At 41.5% G+C, this 26,191-nt stretch overlaps 1 protein-coding gene across 1 annotated transcript in view; it reads right to left on the minus strand.

Annotated features, from left to right (window-relative positions):
- Positions 1 to 294: 294 nt before the first annotated feature.
- Positions 295 to 26,191, minus strand: part of map2k5 (mitogen-activated protein kinase kinase 5) — a 66,058-nt gene continuing 40,161 nt past the window's right edge. The window contains exons 20-22 of the mRNA XM_047362255.1: positions 23,077 to 23,138; positions 21,036 to 21,081; positions 295 to 1,397 (exon numbers count right to left, since the gene is read on the minus strand). Of these exons, the coding sequence (XP_047218211.1) occupies positions 1,296 to 1,397; positions 21,036 to 21,081; positions 23,077 to 23,138 (210 nt within the window). The 3' untranslated portion in view covers positions 295 to 1,295. The remainder of the gene's footprint in view (positions 1,398 to 21,035; positions 21,082 to 23,076; positions 23,139 to 26,191) is intronic.

Consider the following 26,191-nt stretch of genomic DNA (forward strand, 5'->3'; position numbering starts at 1 on the left):
TCTTCCATATTAACACAAATCAATGCTTAAAATATATCAAACTGTGTGTAATCAATCTTTATAATATTTGAGTCACTTTTTGAATTGTTTTTTGCAAAAAAAGACCCTTTAGTTATAATATGAATAAAAATAAATCAACAATGTTGATTAATAAGTTGAAGTTATAAAGTGTCTAAAGTTTTCTTCCGGTGACCTAAAAAGTAAGAAGCATCTAAATGTGAGCGGACACTACTTAAGAAATACTTTCTCCCCAAACAGTCAATTCAGTGCTTTGATAATAACGAGGCAACCATGTTAAACAAGCTTAAACTTCAATAAAGTCCAGCTCCAGTTGTGAAGAGCAGTTTTTTTTTGATTTCACAGACAATTCAAGTAAATAAAAGCCAACATGAAAGCCAGAAGAAGATGGACCCCAGTGCCATGAATGCAAATTGAAAAAGGTGTCTCTGTGATGAGTGAGAAATGTGCAGGCAAAGTAAACATCCTTACGTCTCCTCAAAAAGCCATGCAGATCCTCACAGAACTGGACTCAGATCCAGTAAAGACCCTCCTCCTAGTTCGTGGAGAGTCAGTGAGCTTGCAGAGTTTGATTAAGAATCAAACAGAAACAAATATGCTGCACACACACCTCTGAGTGTGATCTGCACTGATCAGTGTGTGTTTTAGACCAGCTGATGACAAAATGTCACCTTACAGAACTGGTCAAGTTTTTCCACAAACATTGGTTTTAAATGGAAACATTTGTTTGATACAGAAGCACAAATAGGAGCATTTTTTGGCAAACGTTGCTCAATCAAATGACAACTTAAAAGTTGCTGAGGTAATAAATGACAGCACAGGAAAAACAGGCACAGAAGATGGGCAGTTACTCACAGGAGGAAACCTTGACATTCACTTGCAGGCTGTGCTCAGCAAAGTGAGACTCTGCCAGCCATTTGCAGTCCTTTGTGAAGTTGTTTAACCGACACTGATCCTTCGAGTCAGTTCTCAGGATTTCTGGATTCTCCAGAAAAATTAAATTAAAAAATAAACATGGCAGAGCATCTGCTACACAAGATGTAAGCCAGAGATGGCAAAGGTTGGACTGTACAAAGTCTGGACGCTGTCGCAGGAAGTAAGCTCCTCCGTGTCATGTCACACAAGTGTTTTTTTTTTTTTTTAAATAAACAGATTCTCGAATATAGTATGTAACAACATTTTACCCAGTGCATGTGGACAGCTCTTGTAAGTAACCAAGACTCGGTGTCAAAGGTCCTGGTGTGTTATATGTGGACGGCTGAAGGACATCAGATGTATCACTGAGCCAGCTGAGATCGTCTCTCCTCCAGACAGCGACAAACCCACATGGACACGACCTCAGCATTCCCATCGTTGTATTGGATTATAAAGGAATGATCCTGCAGAAATAGAAAATAAACTTAAAATGCATGAACAACCTAACTGATCTGCAGCTATGCAGCCCTATCTGCAACAAACTGTGATGCACTGTATTTTGGCAAGGTTCTATCAGAACCAGCACCGGCTTCTTAAGCAATTTCAGCTACAGTAGCTAGTCTGTTTGACTGGACTACGTGGGCCACCCCTTACACCAGTTTACCACAGTTCCTTCCTTTGACCAGTTATGATACTGGCCTCATCAGATCAGGAACATCCCACATGAGCTGCTTTGACCCACTTCCCTGGTCATCACAGTTTGGGCCTTGTTAAACTCACCCAATTCCTTCCATTTGCCATCTTTTCCTGCATCTGACACATCGTTTGGAATTAAAATCCTTCTCTGTCAGAAACTCGATAAGACAATAAAGTCTGAAAACACAAATGGTATTAAAACTTTTGCCCTTTTCCCTGCCTTCTACGGATTTGGTCATATTTCCCAAAAAATCTATACTTTTTAAAATACTTTTTATAAACAGTAGGAATGATGAGATAAAAATCTAAAAACTAAATTACTAAAGTTGTTTAATAAAAAAAAAAAACGTTCACTTCCATCTTGAATGTCTCTGGAAGTTAGGCTGTTTACTTTTACTCTGCAACAACAGTCCAAGTTTCAGTCAATATCTGCTCACATCACGGTATACCCTCCACACTAACTACTATAGGGTAAAATAACTGGCTGGTTGTGAAATCACAGGTAATGAGCTTTCTCGTAAAAACAGAGACAATTCAAACAGCTATTAGATTTCTTTCACTTACTCCACATTATTATTTTTTATTATCAAACAGACGGGAGCTGCAGAAATTATTAGGCCTTTATGTAGAAGGGTGTGAATGTGTGCCATTTGTTTATTGCCAACCATGGATCACAAAGTGTTGATAAAATACAAATAAAGTAAACAAGAACAGCAATAAAACCCGTTAAATATTAATGCCCAACAGATTTGAAGCTACGACATCCCAATAAGCATCCTGGGTTTAACGGCCTACTTGAGCCGTAGCCGGATGTAAACCGAGATATGTAATAAAAAAAGCTTTAAAAAATTAAATTGTGACTGCTTTTCATTAGCTGAGCAAAACAAATCAAAACACACATGTTCACAGTTGTGATTGACAGCTAGTAAAGTTTGTTAAGTAGTGCCGGTGTACGCTTGCAGAAGGACTGAAAAGGAGATGTCACATGTGATATCTCACTCCGAGCGAACCCGGTCATCCGATCCCCCTCAATGACTTTCCAGAGTAAAGCAAGAGGTCGCAGAGGTCACTCAGAGGTCAGGGATGAACGGGGAGCAGGTTGTAGACGAGGCAAATTAACTCAGACTGATCAGGAATTTTATTTGAGATGTCTCAATGTCTAATTGCATGACCAGGCAGTTTAAATGAACTTGTCAGCCCTGATTTCCACAATATCTGTCCTTAAGAACAAGAGATCGCTTCAGTTGTGCACAGTTTAGATCCTAACAAGGAGATCAAACAGAGCAAAAAGACAAAGACTATTGCTTTGGCCTAGTCTAGACAGGGAACCTGTGTCGATGATGCTGTGCAAGAAAGCCATTTCTAACTAAAGCTGTTTGGCAGAATTTAAAGACATTTGTATCATGTTACAACTAATATTTTGCACATTTGTGATCGTCAGATGATTTCTATGGTGTGCTCCTTCACTTCAACCTTTGCACAGAAGGGAAACAACAGCTTCACATTTTTCCATTTTATAGATTGTCCCCTTTTGCTGTTTATCATACTTTCATAAAGTAATCTGATATAAATTCAATTTCAACATTATATACTGGCAGTGAGACCATTCTTGGCTTTTTTTCCAACTATGTTTAGAGAACAATATGCCAAAGCTCCTAATTTAGACCAACAATATATCGTATAGTATATCTTTTGTTAGTATCCTGGAACACATTATCAAAAAAATCTAAATTTTAAACACATTATAGTAGATTCATTCTCACTAGACTGGGGCACATTTGGCTCTAGTTTGTTCTTCCTCAGCAAGCATAAAGGACAACCTAAGCTGACATCTGCAGAAGGTTAAATAACCGTTTACACAACACATACAAACGTAAAATAGCATGTATAGTTATGTACGGGGAGTAACTCCCAATTGATGATGTTTCAGTTTCTTGAAGAAGTGTCCCATTTGATAGTGGAATATTTTAACCAGAACCTGAATTAAATGCCAAGGGATCGAGGGAGGAGAAGGGCTGCAGGTAACCCTAGAAAATAGTTCAGTCCGAATCTGGTCAAAGTCGGTGAAAACGGTAAAAAGGTACGGTGAGAATCCAGAGCTTAAAAAAGGGAACAGCTCTCTATTTCTTTTTTGTTACTGCAAACAGCAAGTACACAAGTACAGGGTGTCTGGTGTCCATAATTGCCAGAGGGGTGTTCAAAAGGCTAAACTTCAAAACTGCCAACATAACAACTGAATAAATAAATCTGACTCTAATTTCACCACATATTCCACAATAATTCCTCCCTACTGTGCAAAGCTGTTTTAAATAAAGGATTAACAGTTATCTCACATGTTAGAGGTACTGGTCATACTGCCAGTTTGCAGCCAACTCTTTGGGAGATGTAATGGTGCTGTCTACTGAGCAACATTTCATACCATCCATGGGTCAGTTCATACCCTGCAGGGGAACGTTTTGTACCTGCTCTGACAGTCACTTTTCTAAAGTCTGCTGCAGGTTTACTGTCAGTTTTAAACTGTGGGCTCATTAAATACCTCTCAGCAACAAACAAGTTCAGACAATGTAAAATTAGCAAAAGAGCAGGACACACTGGTGGTGATGTTCCACTTCTTCCCTCCCAGGAGTCTTTTGGTCTATTTGTGGTTATACAGGGAAATATGTGGGAATGAAAACTGTGTTGGTGATTGTTCATTAGGGTTACTTACTCACAGTTAACGTGTAACCACCACAGTATATAATCCGTGACATTTTTCAGAGGGCTCTGACTGTGAACAAAGTGTACGGACTGTGAAGGACTGGTGCAAGCCCCATCAATCCTTTTGCCCTTCTAATGGGCAGCTAGGGTTAACACAGTCTGAGGTTAATTACTGTCATATCAGTGTGAGCATGTGTGTCAGTGAGAGAGACACACACACAAAACGCTCCTGGGTGCCCCTCTAAGAGCTGGACATCCATCTCATCAATCTTTCTTACTTGTCTCTGCGCTGAAAAAATGATACAAAAATAAATGGGAAGTCCTAAGTGACGCTTTTTAAAATCAAGCTCTGCAACCTCTGCTCCAAAAATTAACCCTGACAGGCCAGAGGAATCTGCTAAAGTGTAGCCTGGATGAAGGTGCCTGTCAAAATACACGATGGCCATGCGACATGAATGCCTTTATATGGTGGTTGCAGCTTGGGAGCTGAAAATAAAATCCCTGGTTTGGCCAAAGACTTCCAACTTCTGAACCCCGGCATACAAATTTTAAGAAAAACAAAACACCTGATATCTACAGTGAGAAGTACAATACGAATGCATGTAGAAGCCCATATGTTTAAGCCCTTTGATTAGTAGCACTGACTGGGAAATACTGTATAAAAACAGTCTAGTTAGTTGGCCTAGTCAAATTCTTGATTCAACACTGAACCACAGGCCCTGATCAAGGCATATTAAGACCACTGGATTATCTCAGCTCTCTGTGTTTGTTGTTTGACATCACTCGCAAGAGTAAAATGCACCAAGGTGGACATCCTTGGGAAAAAATTGAAAAATCTCCAAAAAGTTTACCCACGCATGCTCCAGATACAATTACAAAAACGATTTCACAGTCAGTTATTGAGCCTCAACAACTTTATGACAGTCAAAAATTAAAAGAAAGTAAAAGCATTATTTATAGAGTACACTGCTATTATCATCTTTGTGTGATAAAGTACTTAACCCCTCTACTACAGTGAAAGAAAAACTACAAATATTTTATCCCGAACACAATCAGTTCACATTTCTATTTCAGCATTTCATCAGGCAAAACAAAATGTCCTACATACGTAGTGTTGATGAAAGTCTACTCATCTAAATATTGCTCTAAGTATGCAACTTAAAAACTGGTCAGTTTATTTTATCCTGTTTCAATTTGCTCATCCTTCCATACACCAGTCAATTTTCCGAGCTTTTAACAAAACCACAGAATAATTTGAGATACTTTTAGATAAGTTGGTATCTTCTTTGTATCTCAACCCGTTGGGTGTGCTTGACAAATAAGACAGATCAAGTAAGACTCTTAAAGGATTTCAAGAAAGAGCTCAGTGGATTAATGTTGAGGTACTTTGATGACAAACAAGGGACCTTTTCGATCTTGGCTGGGTGGTCCTATGGTTATGACTGCTCAGAGTAAATTGTCAGTAAGGCTGTAGTAACTATAATAAAAACATAAATCTGATAAGGGATTACAATGCAAAAGTTAAAAAACCATATATTTCAACTTAAAGTCTAAGATGGATGGATGATTGGTCCAAAGTTGACTTGCAGTACCAGTTAAGCAATCAGACATTAGGGTCCGTTTATTGGGCCACAGCTTAAATTATTTGACAGCACAAATTAACTATGTAATATTCAAATAAATGTTGAAATAGTCTATGAGTTGAAAAGTTATTTAAATCTAAATGACAAATGTATTGTGTATGTATTATAAATAAATGTATTTATTTTCTTATTTAATATGTTTATTTGCATTTATATGTAAAAAATAATGTTGGGCTAACACTGAAAAGATTGGTTCACAGCAGCTGAGCTCGACCACTGATTTAACCTACAAACAGGGAAAAAATGTGGGGGAAAAATCATTAAAATCTTCTCCATTCTTACATTTTAAGTATTTCCAATGTTCTTTCTAATTTTTAGACATTTGTTTCTTATATTTATTTTACCCTTGGAAGACCCACTGCAAGGTAACTAGCCTTGGAGTATAAAAACACAAACCTTCTGTCTTTTCCTCTCTCACACTCACGTGATCACATACATGATCATGTAATAATTAAATTATGTGCACCTTAAATTAAGTTTAAAACCTTCATTAGAATAGTTATGAATGCAGAGTGAATAACTACTCGTTGGATTAGGTCATTCAAGGTGTCTGAATTTCCACTGTACTAAAGCAGGGTCAGAGGTGAGTTTGGAGAAGGACTCATTTAAAAGTTACATTAATCACCGTCTTGCCAAATCAAACTGGGATAATCACCTGCAACTGCTCTACTCAAAAGGAAATGACCCAAACCCAGGGGAAATTCTACCCAACACTTTAATTGTTCTGAAGCCTTTGAAGGGTCTGTTTAATCCAAGATTAATTTATGCGATTTTAAATAACTCTGCGCATGATTAATAAGCAGAGATGAAATTAAAAGCAGTTTGGGGCAATTATAACAAGGGACTGGTCATCACCCCATTAGATTGGTGTTGGAGACAACATGGAGTGTGTGTGTGAGAGAGAAAGGTAGAATAACTAGGTCTTTACAGATTTGCATGCTAATCACAAAACCCCACTGGAAACATGCTGGCATTAGAAGGTGTCTGGGTGTAAAGTCCAATCTATTATGTATCCAAACTTCTCTGAGGAGTCTTACAATGCCATGTACCCTCAATGCCTGATAATCAGTGCATTTAATGTCAATTTCCTCACACCCCTTGTCCTGATAACCACCATATACAGTCCCATCTCTGTCCAACGTTACGTTGCAGATACGCCTTCGTACGCTGGATGTCTCAAAAGAATTTGGACGTGAAGAATTAATCTTTACCTTTTATACCCTCATTTAAGGAGCACAGTGTGTGCTGGAGTTCTTATTTAAAACCGCGGATGAAGCTACAGATCACATCTGCCAGTATTCAACAACTGGTAACAGGAGAAGGATCTGGAGAGGAATTGCTTTCCTGAAAGAAAACTCTACAAACAACTCCGTAAGCTGTTTTTGGAAGTGTGTAACATTTAGCAATAAATCTTCCCTGTGTTTAAATTAAACAGTGCACATGGCTGTAAAGAACATGCCATCAAAATCTACCTTGGTGCTCTTCCAGATTGGCAAGCATATAAGCTGGATTGCTTAGATAGACAACCATTTAGCAATGGACATTTTATGAAACACTGAATCTGATTGAATAGCAATGCAGAACAGTTGGTAGACTAGGATTTTATGCCATTGAATTAAATGATGGATTGACTGAACAATGCAACCACTTTACAACAGTCCCTTGCAAACTCAAAGTGCTGCAGAGTATCTGAGAAGTATTCCCTGATGATCTTCACTTCCTGTTTTGAGCAATGTACAGGTCCTTCTCAAACAATTTGCATATTGTGATAAAGTTCATTATTTTCTATAATGTAATGATGAAAATTTAACATTCATATATTTTAGATTCATTGCACAGTAACTGAAATATTTCAGGTCTTTTATTGTCTTAATACGGATGATTGTGGCATACAGCTCATGAAAACCCAAAATTCCTATCTCACAAAATTAGCATATTTCATCCGACCAATAAAAGAAAAGTGTTTTTAATACAAAAAACGTCAACCTTCAAATAATCATGTACAGTTATGCACTCAATACTTGGTCGGGAATCCTTTGGCAGAAATGACTGCTTCAATGCGGCGTGGCATGGAGGCAATCAGCTTGTGGCACTGCTGAGGTCTTATGGAGGCCCAGGATGCTTCGATAGCGGCCTTTAGCTCATCCAGACTGTTGGGTCTTGAGTCTCTCAACGTTCTCTTCACAATATCCCACAGATTCTCTATGGGGTTCAGGTCAGGAGAGTTGGCAGGCCAATTGAGCACAGTGATACCATGGTCAGTAAACCATTTACCAGTGGTTTTGGCACTGTGAGCAGGTGCCAGGACGTGCTGAAAAATGAAATCTTCATCTCCATAAAGCTTTTCAGCAGATGGAAGCATGAAGTGTTCCAAAATCTCCTGATAGCTAGCTGCATTGACCCCGCCCTTGATAAAACACAGTGGACCAACACCAGCAGCTGACACGGCACCCCAGACCATCGCTGACTGTGGGTACTTGACACTGGACTTCTGGCATTTTGGCATTTCCTTCTCCCCCGTCTTCCTCCAGACTGTGGCACCTTGATTTCCGATTGACATGCAGAATTTGCTTTCATCCGAAAAAAGTACTTTGGACCACTGAGCAACAGTCCAGTGCTGCTTCTCTGTAGCCCAGGTCAGGCGCTTCTGCTGCTGTTTCTAGTTCAAAAGTGGCTTGACCTGGGGAATGCGGCACCTGTAGCCCATTTCCTGGACACACCTGTGCACGGTGGCTCTGGATGTTTCTACTCCAGACTCAGTCCACTGCTTCCACAGGTCCCCCAAGGTCTGGAATCGGCCCTTCTCCACAATCTTCCTCAGGGTCCGGTCACCTCTTCTTGTTGTGCAGCGTTTTCTGCCACAATTTTTCTTTCCCACAGACTTGCCACTGAGGTGCCTTGATACAGCACTCTGGGAACAGCCTATTCGTTCAGAAATTTCTTTCTGTGTCTTACCCTCTTGCTTGAGGGTGTCAATAGTGGCCTTCTGGACAGCAGTCAGGTCGGCAGTCTCACCCATGATTGGGGTTTTGAGTGATGAACCAGGCTGGGAGTTTTAAAGGCCTCAGGAATCTTTTGCAGGTGTTTAGAGTTAACTCGTTGATTCAGATGATTAGGTTCATAGCTCGTTTAGAGACCCTTTTAATGATATGCTAATTTTGTGAGATAGGAATTTTGGGTTTTCATGAGCTGTATGCCAAAATCATCCGTATTAAGACAATAAAAGACCTGAAATATTTCAGTTACTGTGCAATGAATCTAAAATATATGAATGTTAAATTTTCATCATGACATTATGGAAAATAATGAACTTTATCACAATATGCTAATTGTTTGAGAAGGACCTGTACATCCTTGAGGAACTCCACAGTGAATCTGCCTCACCATTAGGTTGGGACACACATGGTAAGTCTGAAGTGTTGAAGGATAGTACGAATCACTAATCCATTGACCTGTGTAATTTCTTTTAGAAGAGACGAAACTTGAAAAACGGACAGTGGAAGAAAATTTTCTGTGGGGTGCGCCACCCAAAGCCTGCCAGTGTGGTTTGCCATTGTTTAAATTAACAGAAATGTATTTTTGACATGGACGCCGCTAATGCACATATTGCCCTTTTAACCTTTTTACTTTGCACGACACCTGACAAAGCTGCTTAGAGCCTTTTGTGCTAATTGAAAAGCCAGATCCCTGGAAAGTGAATCATTTACTGATCAATAGTCTTTCTACATACCAAATTACGCCAAATCGGATCATTCAATCTGGGTGATTACCTCAGTACTTTTCTTTTTTTGTCAACTATTCTTTAAAATATTCCAACTTGGCAATTTATGTGGCCTTAACAATCAAAACTTTCTCAACTACTTCAAACCACTAGAAAATATAAATGTGGCAGTCTTTTCTTATAGAGCAGTACATAATGTTTAATTTCTTTGAGCTTTTTTTCCATTATAAGATCAGTTTTAATGTGATTTTAAATCCAGCTTTCATCCCAAAAAAATGACAACAGCTGCAGAAAACCCGAGTGTCAATGGGGTTTACATCAATAAAAACCCAGGGGTGAAATGTGAAAACATTCGTCAGGGAAGGTGCTGACAGGACGGTTTAGTGAGGAGCCACCCCAGTGATTAGACACAGGAAGTGCACTGATATAAAAACACACATGTGAAAAGCCTTTTTGCACATGTATTGATGTAAACATTAAGACAGCTTTTTATTTAGAGGGAAAAGCTGCTTAAAAAGTTTGAAACTAAAATTCATCATAAATATCCTTCCAAAAATTACAAAATTAAATGTAGAAAACCAAAAAGTACTAGAATAAGCAGATGTATAATTCAGTCTGTGTTTGTACACCCACACACTTGTGATTTTCCTTTCAGGTCACAGCTTTGTGAATCAAAGACTTTTAAGGAAGCTTGAAAAGTCGGGGACTATAAAGTAAAGTTACTGTTTGTATGAGATCTAAAAGATATAACATGATTTCAAGTTAACTGGACAAGGTTGTTTAGCGTGGATCCAATGTTTACAGGCTGCCACTAACTGCTTAAAACCGGATGGTTCCCCGTTTTCCATTAATGTGTGTGTGTGTGTGTGTGTGTAGGTCAAAATTAATCTGGAGGTGAGTCAGAGACAAGAGGACGTTCTTTTGTGAAAAACCGAGGGGCTCATCTGGTGTCTCTGGGGCTGAAAGGGGCTCAGAAATTTGAGTGTGTTTGTCAGCGTATACATGGGCGCCGGTGAATAGTCAAGCAGAATGGGAGGGCCGCATTTACAAGGGCGCTAAAAGGTTGTTGGCTAAGAAACAAGGGACCAAGAGGAAGAGAGAGAAATGAGGTGCTGAAACCATGTTGTGAAAATCAAAAACTGCTCAAATGCTGAGGGTTACCTGTTTTTTCTTATTTCTTGGAAGAAGAAAAAAGTGTTTTATTTAGTCAAAGAAACACACAAATGTTTAAAAAGCCAAAAATTTCCTAATTGAATAACTAATGTTAATCTCAGCTACTAAGTGATGCACAGACAGGCTGAAGACAACCGTTCATCACAACCAAAAGCAGGAAACCTCATACAGGACAGGTCATTACCAGAAGCACGCCTCCTGGGACCAAGCCAGTGGAAAGTATCCTCCACTCATCAACGTCATTAGGTTATGATGACAGGATAGGGTGTCCACAATAAAAGATTTAGCACAATAAGTGGAAAAGCAGCACTTACTTTCCTATGTAGTGTCTTATTAAGAAATATTTACCAAAAGCACAGCAAAGACCATTTTGTGAGTCTTAAAAACTATTGATAAGTACTTATTTTAGTTGCTTACTGAATGAGTGACACTTGTGTTTCAATCAAAACTACTAAACTTGTTTCCAAAAAACAGATTCTATTATTCCAAATGCTGTCTAAATACAATAGATGTGGCAAAAACACAGACGTCTGTGTATTTCTGAGAGCTGAGTATGTGGAGTACAAGGACATGGTGGACAAAGCCAGAGAGATGGACACAATGATGCACCTCTGACCACCCGAGACACATCCCCCAAGAACAGTGCCTGATTGGACTAACAGCATGGGTCAATAAGGTTGGAATTCGGTTGTGTTATTTTATTCAGCTAAATAAATAGATAAATGCTCCATAGCAACACCTCTGAATCCAGCTGAATGTGGGAGATGAGATCATTCTGTCCATACGACAAATCCGTGGGTCTGCTGCAAAATCTATATACTGATGCAGCGGTACATATCTAAGTCAAAACCTACAACTGTAATTGAAGCAGTGAAGACTACTGCATAAGCTTCCACAACAGTTGGTTACCATGGAGACTAACTGCAGGCTTGTGGAGGGCCATTGTTGACTAACGAGTAACACTGATCTCACCAGCTGCTCTCTTGAGATAAAATGCTGTTTGATCTGGTAAGGATTATGACTGATTAATTAATATACATCCAAAATTATAATTAAAAATCATAATTCAGAAAAATAATTTCTTAACCAAAAATCTTGTACTCGTACTCGTCGCCTTCCGCTTATCCGGGACCGGGTCGCGGGGGCAGCAGACTCAGCAGAGATGCCCAGACGTCCCTCTCTCCAGACACCTCCTCCAGTTCCTCCAGGGGGAGTCCAAGGCGTTCCCAGGCCAGCCGAGAGACATAGTCCCTCCAGCGTGTCCTGGGCCGTCCCCTGGGCCTCCTCCCGGTGGGACGTGCCTGGAACACCTCCCGAGGAAGGCGTCCAGGAGGCATCCGGTATAGATGCCCGAGCCACCTCAACTGGCTCCTCTCGATGTGGAGGAGCAGCGGCTCTACTCCGAGCCCCTCCCGGATGGCCGAGCTCCTCACCCTATCTCTAAGGGAGTGCCCGGCCACCCTACAGAGGAAGCTCATTTCAGCCGCTTGTATCCGGGATCTCGTTCTTTCAGTTATGACCCAAAGTTCATGGCCATAGGTGAGGGTAGGAACGTAGACCGACCGGTAAATTGAGATTATTGCTTTTTGGCTCAGCTCTCTCTTCACCACAACGGACCGGCACAGCGCCCGTCTGTCAATCTCCCGCTCCATTCTTCCCTCACTCGTGAACAAGACCCCGAGATACTTAAACTCCTCCACTTGAGGCAGGAACTCCCCTCCAACCTGAAGAGGACAAGCCACCCTTTTCCGGTCGAGTACCATGGCCTCTGACTTGGAGGAGCTGATCCTCATCCCAGCTGCTTCACACTCGGCTGCGAACCGCCACAGCGCATGCTGTAGGTCTTGGCTAGAGGGGGCCAGCAGGACCACGTCATCCGCAAAAAGAAGAGACAAAAATCCACTGGCCCCCAAACCAGACCCCCTCCGGCCCTTGGCTGCGTCTAGAAATCCTGTCCATAAAAGTTATGAACAGGACCGGCGACAAAGGGCAGCCCTGCCGGAGTCCAACATGCACCGGGAACAGGTCCGACTTAGTGCCTGCAATGCGGACCAAACTCCTGCGCCGCTCGTACAGGGACCGGATGGCCCCTAATAAAGGGCCTCCGATTCCATACTCCTGGAGCACCCCCCACAGGGCATCACGAGGGACACAGTCGAATGCCTTCTCCAGGTCCACAAAACACATGTGAACCGGTTGGGCAAACTCCCATGAACCCTCGAGTACCCTCTAGAGGGTATAGAGCTGGTCCAGTGTTCCACGGCCGGGACGAAAACCACACTGCTCCTCCTGCTGCCGAGGTTCGACTATCGGTCGGACTCTCCTCTCCAATACCTTGGCGTAGGCCTTACCAAGGAGGCTGAGGAGTGTGATCCCCCTGTAGTTGGAACACACCCTCCGGTCCCCCTTCTTATGAAGGGACCACCACCCCAGTCTGCCAGTCCAGAGGCACTGTCCCCGACCGCCACGCAATGTTGAAGAGGCCTGTCAACCATGACAGCCCTACAACATCCAGAGACTTGAGGTACTCAGGGCGGATCTCATCCACCCCCGAAGCCTTGCCACCGCGGAGCTTTTTAACCACCTCGGTGACTTCAGCCTGGGTGATGAAAGAGTCCAACCCCGTGTCCCCAGCCTCTGTTTCCACCACGGAATGTGTGATGGCAGGATTGAGGAGATCCTCGAAGTACTCCTTCCACCGCCCGATAATGTCCTCAGTCGAGGTCAGCAGTCTCCCACCCCCACTATAAACAGTGTTGGCGAAGCACTGCTTCCCCCTCCTGAGGCGCCGGACGGTTTGCCAGAATCGCTTCGAGGCCAACCGGTAGTCCTTCTCCATGGCCTCACCGAACTTCTCCCAGGCCCGAGTTTTTGCCTCTGCCACCGCCCGGGTTGCAGCACGCTTGGCCTCAAGGAGTCCCGCAAGCCAACCACAGCCGATAGGACTCCTTCTTCAGCTTGACAGCATCCCTTACTGCCGGTGTCCACCACCGGGTTCTGGGATTGCCGCCGCGACAGGCACCGCAGACCTTACGGGCGCAGCTACGGGCAGCAGCATCGACAATAGATGCGGAGAACATGGTCCACTCGGACTCTATGTCTCCAACATCCCCCGGGATCTGGTCGAAGCTCTCCCGGAGGTGTGAGTTGAATACATCCCTGGCCGAGGGCTCCGCCAGGCGTTCCCAACAGTCCCTCATTATGCGCTTGGGCCTGCCAAGTCTGTCCGGCTTTCTCCTCCTCCAAAAATCATTACTTACAAATGGAAATCAGAGATGTCCTCTGGTGTTGTGATTATGGGCTCAAAGCACTTAATAATTACAATTACTTAATTATCATTAATAAATGAAGCGGGAACTCAGTGGAAAAACTCCAGTAATAAAACTGGGGCAAAGGAGTGGTCAGGCCACGAGGCCCAGACCGCAGCTGCTTTGAATGAAAAACTTCAAAAGTCCAACTTCTAACTCCTGGCTGATTTAGGATCAGCCGGACAAAAAACGTGAACTTGCACTTTGATGATCGCTCTGTGATTCAGCCGCACAGCAAATCAAACAGCTCGGCATAAAACACTTCAATCAGTACCGCATGCAACAAGTTAATACCTTGGATTAACTACTGGTGATTCTAAATCACCTTAATCTATGCCTTACCCTGCCCAGACCTTCTAAATACACCAATCCAATTTAATAAAAAGAACTAAATTACTTTGACGTTGATTTCTTCTTTGAAGTAGAAAAACGGGGGGGGGGGGGGTCTCCTAAAGAGACATATGCTGACCTGAACTGGGTTTGGCTTTGCTGAGATAACTGGTCCTTCATGCATTTGTGTTGTGTAGTAAATCTCATACATTCTTTCAATTGCTGCCTTAATTTGGGATAACGATAAAGATAAATTAACAGAATAAAAATGGTTTATCTTGTCAAAGAGCATCTAATGGGACATAATCCCAGAAACAACAATGCCATCAAGGAAAGCTACAGCACTGATAAGAGAGAAGACAAGTTCAAAGCTAATGGTAAACAAATAGCAGTAAGGTGAGTGTATATAGTCATAAAGCAACATTATTTGCTCAGTGTCTGCACTATTGTTTGATTTTGTGCATTACTTTCCATAGATAAAAGAGTGAGAGTAAATGGTGGCCCATTGTGTGCGACTCAGGAAAGAAGGGGAGCGGTGACTTGGTGCATTAACATACAGATAGAATAGGAAAAGAGTTTTAATGTACTCAGGAGGCTGGGGCGATAGAGATGTAGAATGGGAGGTGGGGAGGAAAGGGCCAATGAAGACGAGGAGAGAAAAAGACAATCAGCACAGTGGTGACACAAAGGCAGGCATCCATGACCTTATGTCTCAGTTCATCATGCAGGAAAAGAAATAAAAGGCCTACAGGAAGGAAAAAAATCTAGGAGTAAAGAGAAGACGAGCAGGATGGAGGGAAAGACGAAGTCAAAAATAGAGAAAATTGAGAAATTTTAAAAAACAGCTCAGAGATCACAGATAAGTGTGTCATAATGAGAACCATGGAAGAAAAAAGAAACAGTGACAGGACCAAAGCTGCTTTAGAACTACACTGACCCGACCGAGAGCATCTCAAAGCTTTCAGGACAGAAAATCTGTGGCAAGAAAAGGAAGCGACAGTAGCTCCTATCTTTGTCTTTTAACGTGTTTTTTATTCTATCAGGTCCAGTAATCTGAGGCTGTGAAGGCGAAGAAAAAGAGACTGTGGACACCCTGTGCCTGGGGACAAGTGGGCATCAGAAACACTATCCAGGACAAAACAAAGACCAAAAAAAAAGCTCAAGGATGAACTATGAGGAGAGGACAGGTATGTAGGGTCAAAGTGATGCTCTGGGCAACGTCGTGCTGAGAAATCTTAAATCCTGAGATTAATGTGAGGGGAACATTGAAACCTACTATCTAGTTGACACATTTTATAAAATAAAACCTCACTCCATGCTTTTTACAGTGGGTGTAAAACAAAAACTGGTTCTTTAAACAAAAAAGTTAATAGCTGTGAAGACATATTTTCTGATGGGAACGTTCTGCTTGAATGGAAATTAATATTTAAAGCAGCAAATAAAAAAACCTTCATCCGAATTACCAGTTCAACCAACATTTTTCTTTACTCCTCCTTTCTGGCACGAGAGTGAGAACATACAATCTGTTAGCAGCTCTGCATTTACACCTCGCAGCACTCTGTCCTCACACCACCAACCTTCACCACTCATTTCCCTGCGGGCCTGCAAGTCGCCGTCATTGCCCCCCGACGCAGGATCCTGACTGTGTTGCAACTCTTAAAAGCCCGTTAGTGTAAATGTCCGGCCTCGTGTGCTAATGTTGGAAGTGAGAAAACTGTCCAGTTCACGCTGGGCCGGAGATGAGTGGCTTGGCCTGCATAGCTGTCAGACAAGACAGAAAGAGCTGAAACTTGGTGAAGTCACTACTTCTATTTATAAAACTAACTCATCAGTGATGGTACATTGTAGTTCTCACCCAAATATCCGACAAAATTATCATATATTCTTGATCAATACATGGTTGACCAACAAGAGATTTGGTCTTGTGTTTTTAAATGGATTTTCGCCAAGATCACAAACTTTTTTTTTTCAAATTTTTATGGGACCTAAAGCTATTATGAAAAATACCAATACATTTTAACACTTACAGGTATTGTGTAGTCATTTTAAGTGAACAAATGCAAGTTCACGCTGGTCAAACTCACATGCTCTTCCTCATGTATACACACTACCGGTCAAAAGCTTTAGACACACTTTCCTATTGAATGATTTTCTTAATGTTTATGACTGTTTACATTGTACGTAGATTCTCACCGAAGGAATCAAAACTGAATGAAAACATATGGAATTATGTAGTAAACAAAAAATTGTAAAATAACTTTAAATATGTTTTATATTTCAGATTCCTTATAGTAGCCGTCCTTTGCTGCGATGACAGAAATATTAACCTTTGGTCGTCTCTCAGGGAACGTCTGGGAAATTCTTACAAGACTCTTTGGAAAACCATTTCAGGTGACCACCTCATGAAGGTTATGGAGAGAATGAGAAGAGAGCAGAGCAGTAATCAGAGCAAAGGGGGGCTATTTTGAAGAGTCTAAAATATAAACAATTTTAGAGTTATTCCACATTTTTTGTCTACTACATAATTCCATGTGTGTTCATTCACAGTTTTGTTGCCCATGGTGAGAATCTACAATGTAAATAGTCATGAAAATAAAGGGACCCATTTAGTGAGAAAGTGTATCTAAAACGTTTGACTGGTAGTGAAAATCAGTGGGTATAGACTGGTGATCGCAGATGTGAGAGGTGATCAATGGAAGTGATTCTCATAAGAAAACAATATTGACTAAAAATGAAAATAAATTTGTTTTTGCCCAGGAATGTCTACATTTTAGAATATCATATGCTTTATGTATCATTTTATATAAACATTGTGTGTTTCAAACTTTGGTTATTTTAGTTTTTACATCACAAGGCCCTGTACGAAAAAAAAAAAAAAACAGGTCCAATTCATTCCCAGAAATACATAATCAGATTTAAAACAATTCTAGTTATGATAGTGCAAATATAAATTCAACTGCCCATTTACTCGTACTCATCATCTTCCGCTTCATGCGGGACCGGGAGCAATGGCTCTACTCCAAGCCCCTCCCGGATGGCCGAGCTCCTCACCCTATCTCTAAGGGAGTGCCCGGCCACCCTATGGAGGAAGCTCATTTCAGCCGCTTGTATCCGGGATCTCGTTCTTTCGGTCATGACTCAAAGTTCACGGCCATAGGTGAGGGTAGGAACGTAGACGGACTGGTAAATCGAGAGCTTCGCTTTTCGGCTCAGCTCTCTCTTCACCACAACGGACCGGCACAGTGTCCCCATTACTACGGCAGCCGTACCGATCCATCTGTTGATCTCCCGCTCCATTCTCCCCTCACAACGAGACCCCGAAAGACCCCGGCTGCAAACCGCCCCAGTGCATGCTGTAGGTCTTGGCTAGAGGGGGCCAGCAGGATCACGTCATCTGCAAAAAGAAGAGACGAAATCCACTGGTCCTCAAACCAGACCCCGTCCGGCCCTTGGCTGCGCCTAGAAATCCTGTCAATAAAAGATAGGAACAGGACAGGTGACAAAGGGCAGCCCTGCCGGAGTTCAACCGGGAACAGGTCCGACTTAGTGCCGGCTGGCCCCTAATGAAGGATCCCCAACTCCATACTCCTGGAACACCTCCCACAGGGAACCACAGTCGAATGCCTTCTCCAGGTCCACAAAACACATGAGGACCAGTTGGGCAAACACCCATAAACCCTCGAGCACACTGTAGAGGGTGTAGAGCTGGTCCGGTGTTCCACGGTCGGGACGAAAACCACACTGCTCCTCCTGAAGCCAAGGTCTGACTATTGGCCGGACTCTCCTCTCCAATACCTTGGCGTAGGCCTTACCAGGGAGGCTGAGGAGTGTGATCCCCCTGTAGTTGGAACACACCCTCCGGTCACCTTTCTTATGAAGGGGGCCCACCATCCCAGTGGCATTGTCCCCGATCGCCACGCAATGTTGAAGAGGCATGTCAACCATGACAGCCCCACAACATCCAGAGACTTGAGGTACTCAGGGCGGATCACATCCACCTCCTAAGCCCTGCCACCGTGGAGCTATTTAACCACCTCGGTGAGTTCAGCCTGGGTGATGAAAGAGTCTAACCCAGAGTCCCCAGCCTCTGTTTCCACCAGGAAATGTGTGACGGCAGGATTGAGGAGATCCTCGAAGTACTCCTTCCACGCCCAATAATGTCCCAAGTCGAGGTTTGCAGCTCCCCATACCCACTGTAAACAGTGTTGGGGAAGCACTGATTTCCCCTCCTGAGGCACCGGAAGGTTTGCTAGAATTGCTCCGAGGCCAACTGGTAGTCCTTCTCCATGGCCTCACAGATCTCTTCCCAGGTCCGAGTTTTTGCCTCTGCCACAGCCCGGGCCGTGGCATGCTTGGCCCCTCGGTACCCGTCAGCCGCCTTTGAAATCCCACAAACCAACCACAGCCGATAAGACTCCTTCAGTTTGACAGCATCCCTTAACGCCAGTGTCCACCAACGGGTTTGGGAATTACAGCGACGACAGGCACTACAGACCTCACAGCCACGGCTACAGGCGGCAGCATCAACAATAGACGCAGAGAATATGGTCCACTCGGACTCTCTGTTTCCAACCTCCCCTGGAACATGGTCAAAGCTCTCCTGGAGGTGGGAGTTGAATATATCCTTGGCTGAGGGCTCCGCCAGATGTTCCTAGCAGACCCTCACTATGCGCTTGAGCCTGCCAAGTCTGTCGGGCTTTCTCCTCCTCCAGCGGATCCAACTCACCACGAGGTGGTGATCAGTGGACAGCTCAGCCCTTCTCTTCACCCGAGTGTACAAAACATGCGGCCGAAGGTGTGAAGACATGACAACAAATCCGATCAAGTGCCAAGTGCACTGAAGGACACCCTTATGCTTGAACATGGTATTCATTATGGACAATTCGTGACTAGCACAGAAGTCTATAATGAAACACCACTCGGATTCAGATCGGGGAGGCCATTTTTCCCAATCATGCATCCAGGTGTCACTGTCGTTTCTTCACGTGGGCTGTGAAGTCTGACCTGTTACCCAGAGCCTGTTTGCCATGGGAGACCCTACCAGGGGCATTTAAGCCCCAGACAACATAGCCTCTAGAATAATTTGAGCACTCAAACCCCTCCACCATGGTATGGTGGCTGTTCAAGGAGGTTTTTAATGGCCCATTTAATGCCAATAAATAGAAAGTTATCTATAGTAGGCAGCAATTTTTAAGCTTTTCAGGTGAACTTTAAAATTCACATATAAACACATTTAATTGCAGTTAGTGTTTTTTTTCTCTCCGGTTGTGTCAAAAACAAATTTTGCTTTTCCTTTTTTTAAGCAATAAAAAAGTATGAAAGTAAAGTGGTCCATCAGGTTTAACTAAATGAAAACAGAACACATAAACTAACTGAAGGACAACATGTTTCCACTGGTATTTTGACAACTTATCTTTGCTGATAGGTTAGAGGGTCTCCTTGCCATTACCCTAATCATTTGCTTAGTCCACAGACTGTCTATCAGATTCTAGTCTAGACTATGTCTGGGCCTCTCCAAAATAATATTTCTGTCATAAGAAACGTGTTGGAAAAATTCAACGATTACTTTAAACTTAAATCTGCCTGGAATATAAATAGTTTTGGGCTTAACTGCAGCAGACATGTTTGTAAAAACCTCTGTACATCTAATCTGTACTGATATTCCACATAGTTTAGAAAAATCTCCTCTTTATAAAACATGTTTTAAAAATCTTTCTGTTTAATTAACAACAAACACCAAATATATGAGAGGCTCTTACTGATTACCTTCATGATAAATGGATGGACGTTCTATTAGAATATTGAAGCTATTGTTTTGTTTATGTGGATTAAATGAGTTACATTATTACACCAGAATATAGAAAATAGAATGCACCTGAAAAAAGACAAAAAGAAAGTAATATATTAAATAATTTGTAATCAATGTTCAAATGGATGAAATGATTGTACCCAAATAAACATAAAGCAATCTACCTGAAATATGAACCCAACAGTCAGCTCTTGGGTAATCAGAAACAATTAGAAATTTTGCTAAAGCAACGAGGGGCTCGTCTTTTCTTTTGTTCATGTGCAACACCTGACAGTGCTATAATTTGTCATTATAATTTCCTTATGTCAACTGAACACATTTTACAAGGTTTTAAAACCTAATTTTCAAACGATTAAATAGCTTGAATCTTGTGAAACTAGGCGTGGTTCATTTAAAATGGCTTCAAAGTGCTAAAATTGAATAATTACTCCCGAAGAGGGCCTCAAACCTGCCTCAAGGTTTTCTGGTGACCTGTATGACACCCTTCATTGGTAACACAAAGCTAATTCCTGTTGTTTCTGCACAGCATTCCCAACATGGAGGGTCCTTGACCCAAAACACCTCAATAACCATGAGATACACAACGGCATTTTCCAAGAGACACAGAGATAATAAAACTATTTGAAGCTCTATCAGAATGCATGAATGATAACACCATCTGTACACATTTGTTACAGAAAACCCCACATATTTCTGTCCTCAGATTAATAGTAGGTTTAATTTACCAAGAGGTTATTAGGTGTAGGTCTCTCCTTGGGGTTCTTCCGCATACTGCAAAAACAGAGATACAGGTGAGAAGAGTCCAGTAGTCATTTGCGGTATTTCTAAGTTCAAATGAGTTGCTTTTGTTCTTTCAATATAAGCATACACTCACCGGCCACTTTATTAGGTACACCTGTCCAACTGCTCGTTAACCCAAATTTTTAATCAGCCAATCACATGGCAGCAACTCAATGCATTTAGGCATGTATACGTGGTCAAGATGATCTGCTGCAGTTCAAACCGAGCATCAGAATGGGGAAGAAAGGTGATTTAAGTGACTTTGAACGTGGCATGGTTGTTGGTGCCAGACGGGCTGGTCTGAGTATTTCAGAAACTGCTGATCTACTGGGATTTTCACGCACTACCATCTCTAGGGTTTACTGAAAATGGTCAGAAAAAGAGAAAATATCCAGTGAGCGGCAGTTCTGTGGGCGCAAATGCCTTGTTGATGCCAGAGGTCAGAGGAGAATGGCCAGACTGGTTTGAGATGACAGAAAAACAACAGTAACTCAAATAACCACTCGTTACAACCAAGGCATGCAGAAGAGCATCTCTGAACGCACAAAACGTCGAACCTTGAGGCAGATGGGCTACAGCAGCAGAAGACCACACCTGCTGCCACTCCTGTCAGCTAAGAGAAACTGAGGCTACAATTTGCACAGGCTCACCATAATTGGACAATAGAAGATTGGAAAAGCGTTGCCTGGTCTGATGAGTCTCCACTTATGCTGCGACATTCAGATGGTAGGGTCAGAATTTGGCGTCAACAACATGAAAGCATGGATCCATCCTGCCTTGTATCAACGGTTCAGGCTGCTGGTGGTGTAATGGTGTGGGGGATATTTTCTTGGCACACTTTGGGCCCTTTAGTACCAAATGAGCATCGTGTCAACGCCACAGTCTACCTGAGTATTGTTGCTGACAATCTCCATCCCTTTATGACTACTGTGTACCCATCTTCTGATGGTTACTTCCAGCAGGATAACACACCATGTCATGAGGAATGTTTCCAGTATCTCGTTGAATCTATGCCATGAAGGATTATGGCAGTTCCTTTGCCTTGAGAAACCCGGTACCAGCAAGGTGTACTTAATAAAGTGGCCGATGAGTGTACTTGTCATTAATAAATTGATATAGGAGTCTTGCTACAAAATCCTTCATGCCACAGAAACGGAAAAACGAAACAATGAAATGCCATACAACACAGGTAATTTATTCCACATAATTAGAGAACTTGTGTGTGTGTGTCCTCCATATTGTGTTTACTGTGATCCGTCAGAACGACCGACATGGGAGACCGTGTGCAGTTAGTCGTGAAACTGCTTTATGTATCATAATGAAAGGGCCGTGACCGTCTAAGAATAGTCGGACAGTAAAGTACAAACGCTGCGCCAACCAGGACGGAGCACCTGTTTAGAGAGGTGTCCTGTTTGAGCAAATACAGCCGCCATGGGGGACAAACAGCAGCTGCCATGGTCTGCTGGTGAGCGCGGAGCACGCACACTCGTACATAGAGCATGCATGTGGTTTGGGAGTGCATGTAAATGTTTGTCTAACTGTAAAGGTTACAAGTGGCTAATGAATCAGAGGCAAACAGGGTAAACACTGGATTTGTCCTCATACATTAGAAAAACCAGTCACTGTCAAAAGGACAGCTTTTAATTCACTGCCAGCAGCCCTGAAAATCATGGCTAAAACCTACTACAATACAATATATAAACACACACAGGAACATGCACTTTAATGCCATTATATATTATAATACCTTCATTTAGGATCATTTGGCTCATGCATGACAAATACAGCCTGTGGTGTTTTTAGCTGTTCAGTCTGACACACTGGAGCCAGACATTGTTGGTTTTCTTTGTCATAACCGGACACACAAAGATAATATGAAGTTAAAATAATCCAAATCATTGTCGACACAGTCAAAATGATTCTAAAAATGAACCATTTCGATCTGCATCAGTTTTAAACACTCAAAACAAAACTGCTTTGACTCACCACTGAGTGATGAAGTGAACAAACTTTTCACTGAAATGTCCAACAGGAAGCACAGGAGGGTCCTGTAAGAAGAAACAAACCAGTTCAGACCTTTCCATTAAAAATAATTAATGACTTTTTAAGATAATTTTTACACACACAAAGATTAATATGCCTTTAAGCAATCTGGGAAAGCTCAGATGATATTTTGGCTTTGTAAATTTCTGTCAGGTTATTTTTCAGATTAAACAGCGCCACCATATATTTTAAGACAACGTCTCAAACACACTGCTTCTTTGAGTGTGCTATTAAGAAAAAACCCCAAAGAAATCAGCTAAGATATCAGGAAGAAAACTTTGGACCTCCACAGGTTTGGTCCATCCTCGGGGTCTACTTCCAGATGCCAGAAGGTGCCACATTCATCTCTTCAGTATCTCCATATAATTGTGTCCTCTGTGCTTATGACCTCCAGAGCAGAAACAAAAAAGCGGTTCAACCAAATACTAAAGAAAATTTACATTTCTCACTTTAAAGTAAGAAATTCTCAGTTTTCTAGCAAATTAAAGGATTTTTGGTTATCCTACTTGATCTAAACTAGAAAAAGTTGGATCAGATTTAATGTCAGACAGCATCCAAACACTGGCTGTGTTTTTTTTAACATATAGAGTGAATGTTACATCTGGGTCCAACTTCACCTGTTTTGCAGTCCACCAGCAGAGACATCTTATTCATTAGTACTTGAAACAAGATGTTTGACTATACCGAATAATTAACCCGTGTAAAAACAAAGTATTATATCTAATAAAGTGAATCTAAACATTAATATGGGAAATATGTCATGCATAGCATTTCTTTTTGCTCAGGAATGACAGGTTTTCATATAGACTTAGTACCACCAATGATTTTTACAGAAATAGGGTTCACATAAAATTTATCCAAACATAATGATACTAAAAACTAATTTTATCTTTTCACAGACAACCTTTTTATACAATGAACAGGTTTCTAAATAATATATATATTGCAAAACATACAAACTATATTCAATATTTATGTGGAGAAAGAACACAGAAAGGCTACCAAACATAAACATAACAGTATTAGGAACATAACATTATTTTTACAATGGAAAATGTTTCTTAAAAAACAAATGATATTTATTATCTGTATAATCTCAATTAATTATGAACATCAGAATAAGGAGAAAAATTTGGAGTCATTTATCTCATTTGTCCTGAGAACATGCAGAAAGGTAATTACAGCAGACATTAAAGGAACCAATGCTTCTATAATCGTATTTAAAATTAAACAAGATAATCTGGAGTAAAAGCACAGAGGTACAAGGCTGTATGTTTAATTCATATGGTCATAGATCAGCTGAATATAGAGAAGATGGGCACTAGAGATCCTATAGATATCAGCCTTCAGACACCTCAATCATTGATACCAAGAACTGATTTGATATTTTGAGACGCAGGAGTGTTTCTACTTGTTATCACAAATTTGTTTTTATACTGACTTGCCAATTGTGGAGTTGGTCCAACTAAAATATAATGGTGAAGAGAAAAAATGGAATCAGAGAGAATCTGAGGAGGATGTAAGGTTTTCACATATAACCAACACACCAAGAGAAACAGAAAGATGAAACTGGACAAAGAAACCAACCTGACAAAAGCGGCTGTGAGTATTTTCAGGTCATTGAAATCAAGGCTACATTTCTGAAGTAAAGAAATTCATGGCTGAGATTTTTCTTAAATATTTTGCCTTTTAAACCATAGTAGCACTTTGTTCCCTAATTGATGAATGTTGTACGGTAACCTTTTTAATTGGTTGCCTTCCTGTGTCGAATATGTCTGACAATGTTCCTAATTATTCAGTTTTTAACTGAAAAAAGGCTGTGCAGAATGAAGGTACATTCAAAATATAAAAGTAACCGTGACTTAAGATATTCTAAAATTAAATTGAAAAAGTATATAGAAAAGTACAGGGCTGGCAGACATAACGTACTGAACAGTTTATTTATAGTTACCTTCAAAATTCATGTTTGTGTCAAAACAAACTAAGAAATCTTCAATCTTCTGCATGGGCATTCTGTACTTTGTCAATGTTAGCTCTCTGAACCATGTCATGCAAAACATCTGTGCCAGATTGACCCTCAAATTGTTGCCTTGCCTCATCGCTTCTTTTTGTTACATTTATTTTGTTCCAGTTCTTGCTTTCTGCTCTCAGCAGAAAGATGAAATAAAACAAACAGGTCTTCTGTACAACAATGGCAGCTAATTCTAACAGAGAAAGAGAAGGGAAGTAATGCTTTTAAAAAACAAATTCCGTCAGTCAGTCAGTCATTTTCTACCGCTTATTCCATAGTGGGTCGCGGGGGAGCTGGTGCCTATCTCCAGCAGTCTATGGGCGAGAGGCAGGGTACACCCTGGACAGATCGCCAGTCCATCGCAGGGCAACACACAAACAACCAAGCACACACTCATTCATACACCTAAGGTCAATTTAGAGTGACCAATTAACCTAACAGGCATGTCTTTGGACAAATTCCTTCATCTTTTAAAACACTACAATGTAACACAAGAGCATGCATGCTTTAAGAGGACCGATAAAGATCAGATACAAGAGGAACCAGATGCAATAAATGAAAAAGTTAGTTGATAGGTGGATTAATGTATGTCCCAATTCAAGAGATCTGCACAAAAACACACAAATAAATTATTTATACGCTCAACCATAATGTCTGGATTCACAACAGGGCATTTATTAAAATGCCAAAAATTAGACCTCTTTACAAGTGAAACCCTGCTGTGCCAGTAAAAACACCTCTGGGCTGTGTTCGCCATTCCTTAACGCTCTGATCGGCAGCCTCCCGCAAAGCATGATGCATGAACCCATTTAAATTAACAAAGGAATGGCTTCCTCCTAATCTCACTGCATTTCACAGTCGCGTCGCTGCTTGGATGAACAATATATCATTGTGCATACACAAACCTGCACTTGCAAACAAATGCCCTTGAGCTCCGCACACAACAAGCCTCATTGTATGCTCTGCTTAGATGGTGAAACCCAAACACATATTCCAGTCTGCACACGAAACCAGAATCAGACCCAGAGTATGTTCAAAGAGTTGACC

The sequence above is a fragment of the Girardinichthys multiradiatus genome, chromosome 4 (assembly GCF_021462225.1).
Source record: "Girardinichthys multiradiatus isolate DD_20200921_A chromosome 4, DD_fGirMul_XY1, whole genome shotgun sequence".
Taxonomy (NCBI): domain Eukaryota; kingdom Metazoa; phylum Chordata; class Actinopteri; order Cyprinodontiformes; family Goodeidae; genus Girardinichthys; species Girardinichthys multiradiatus.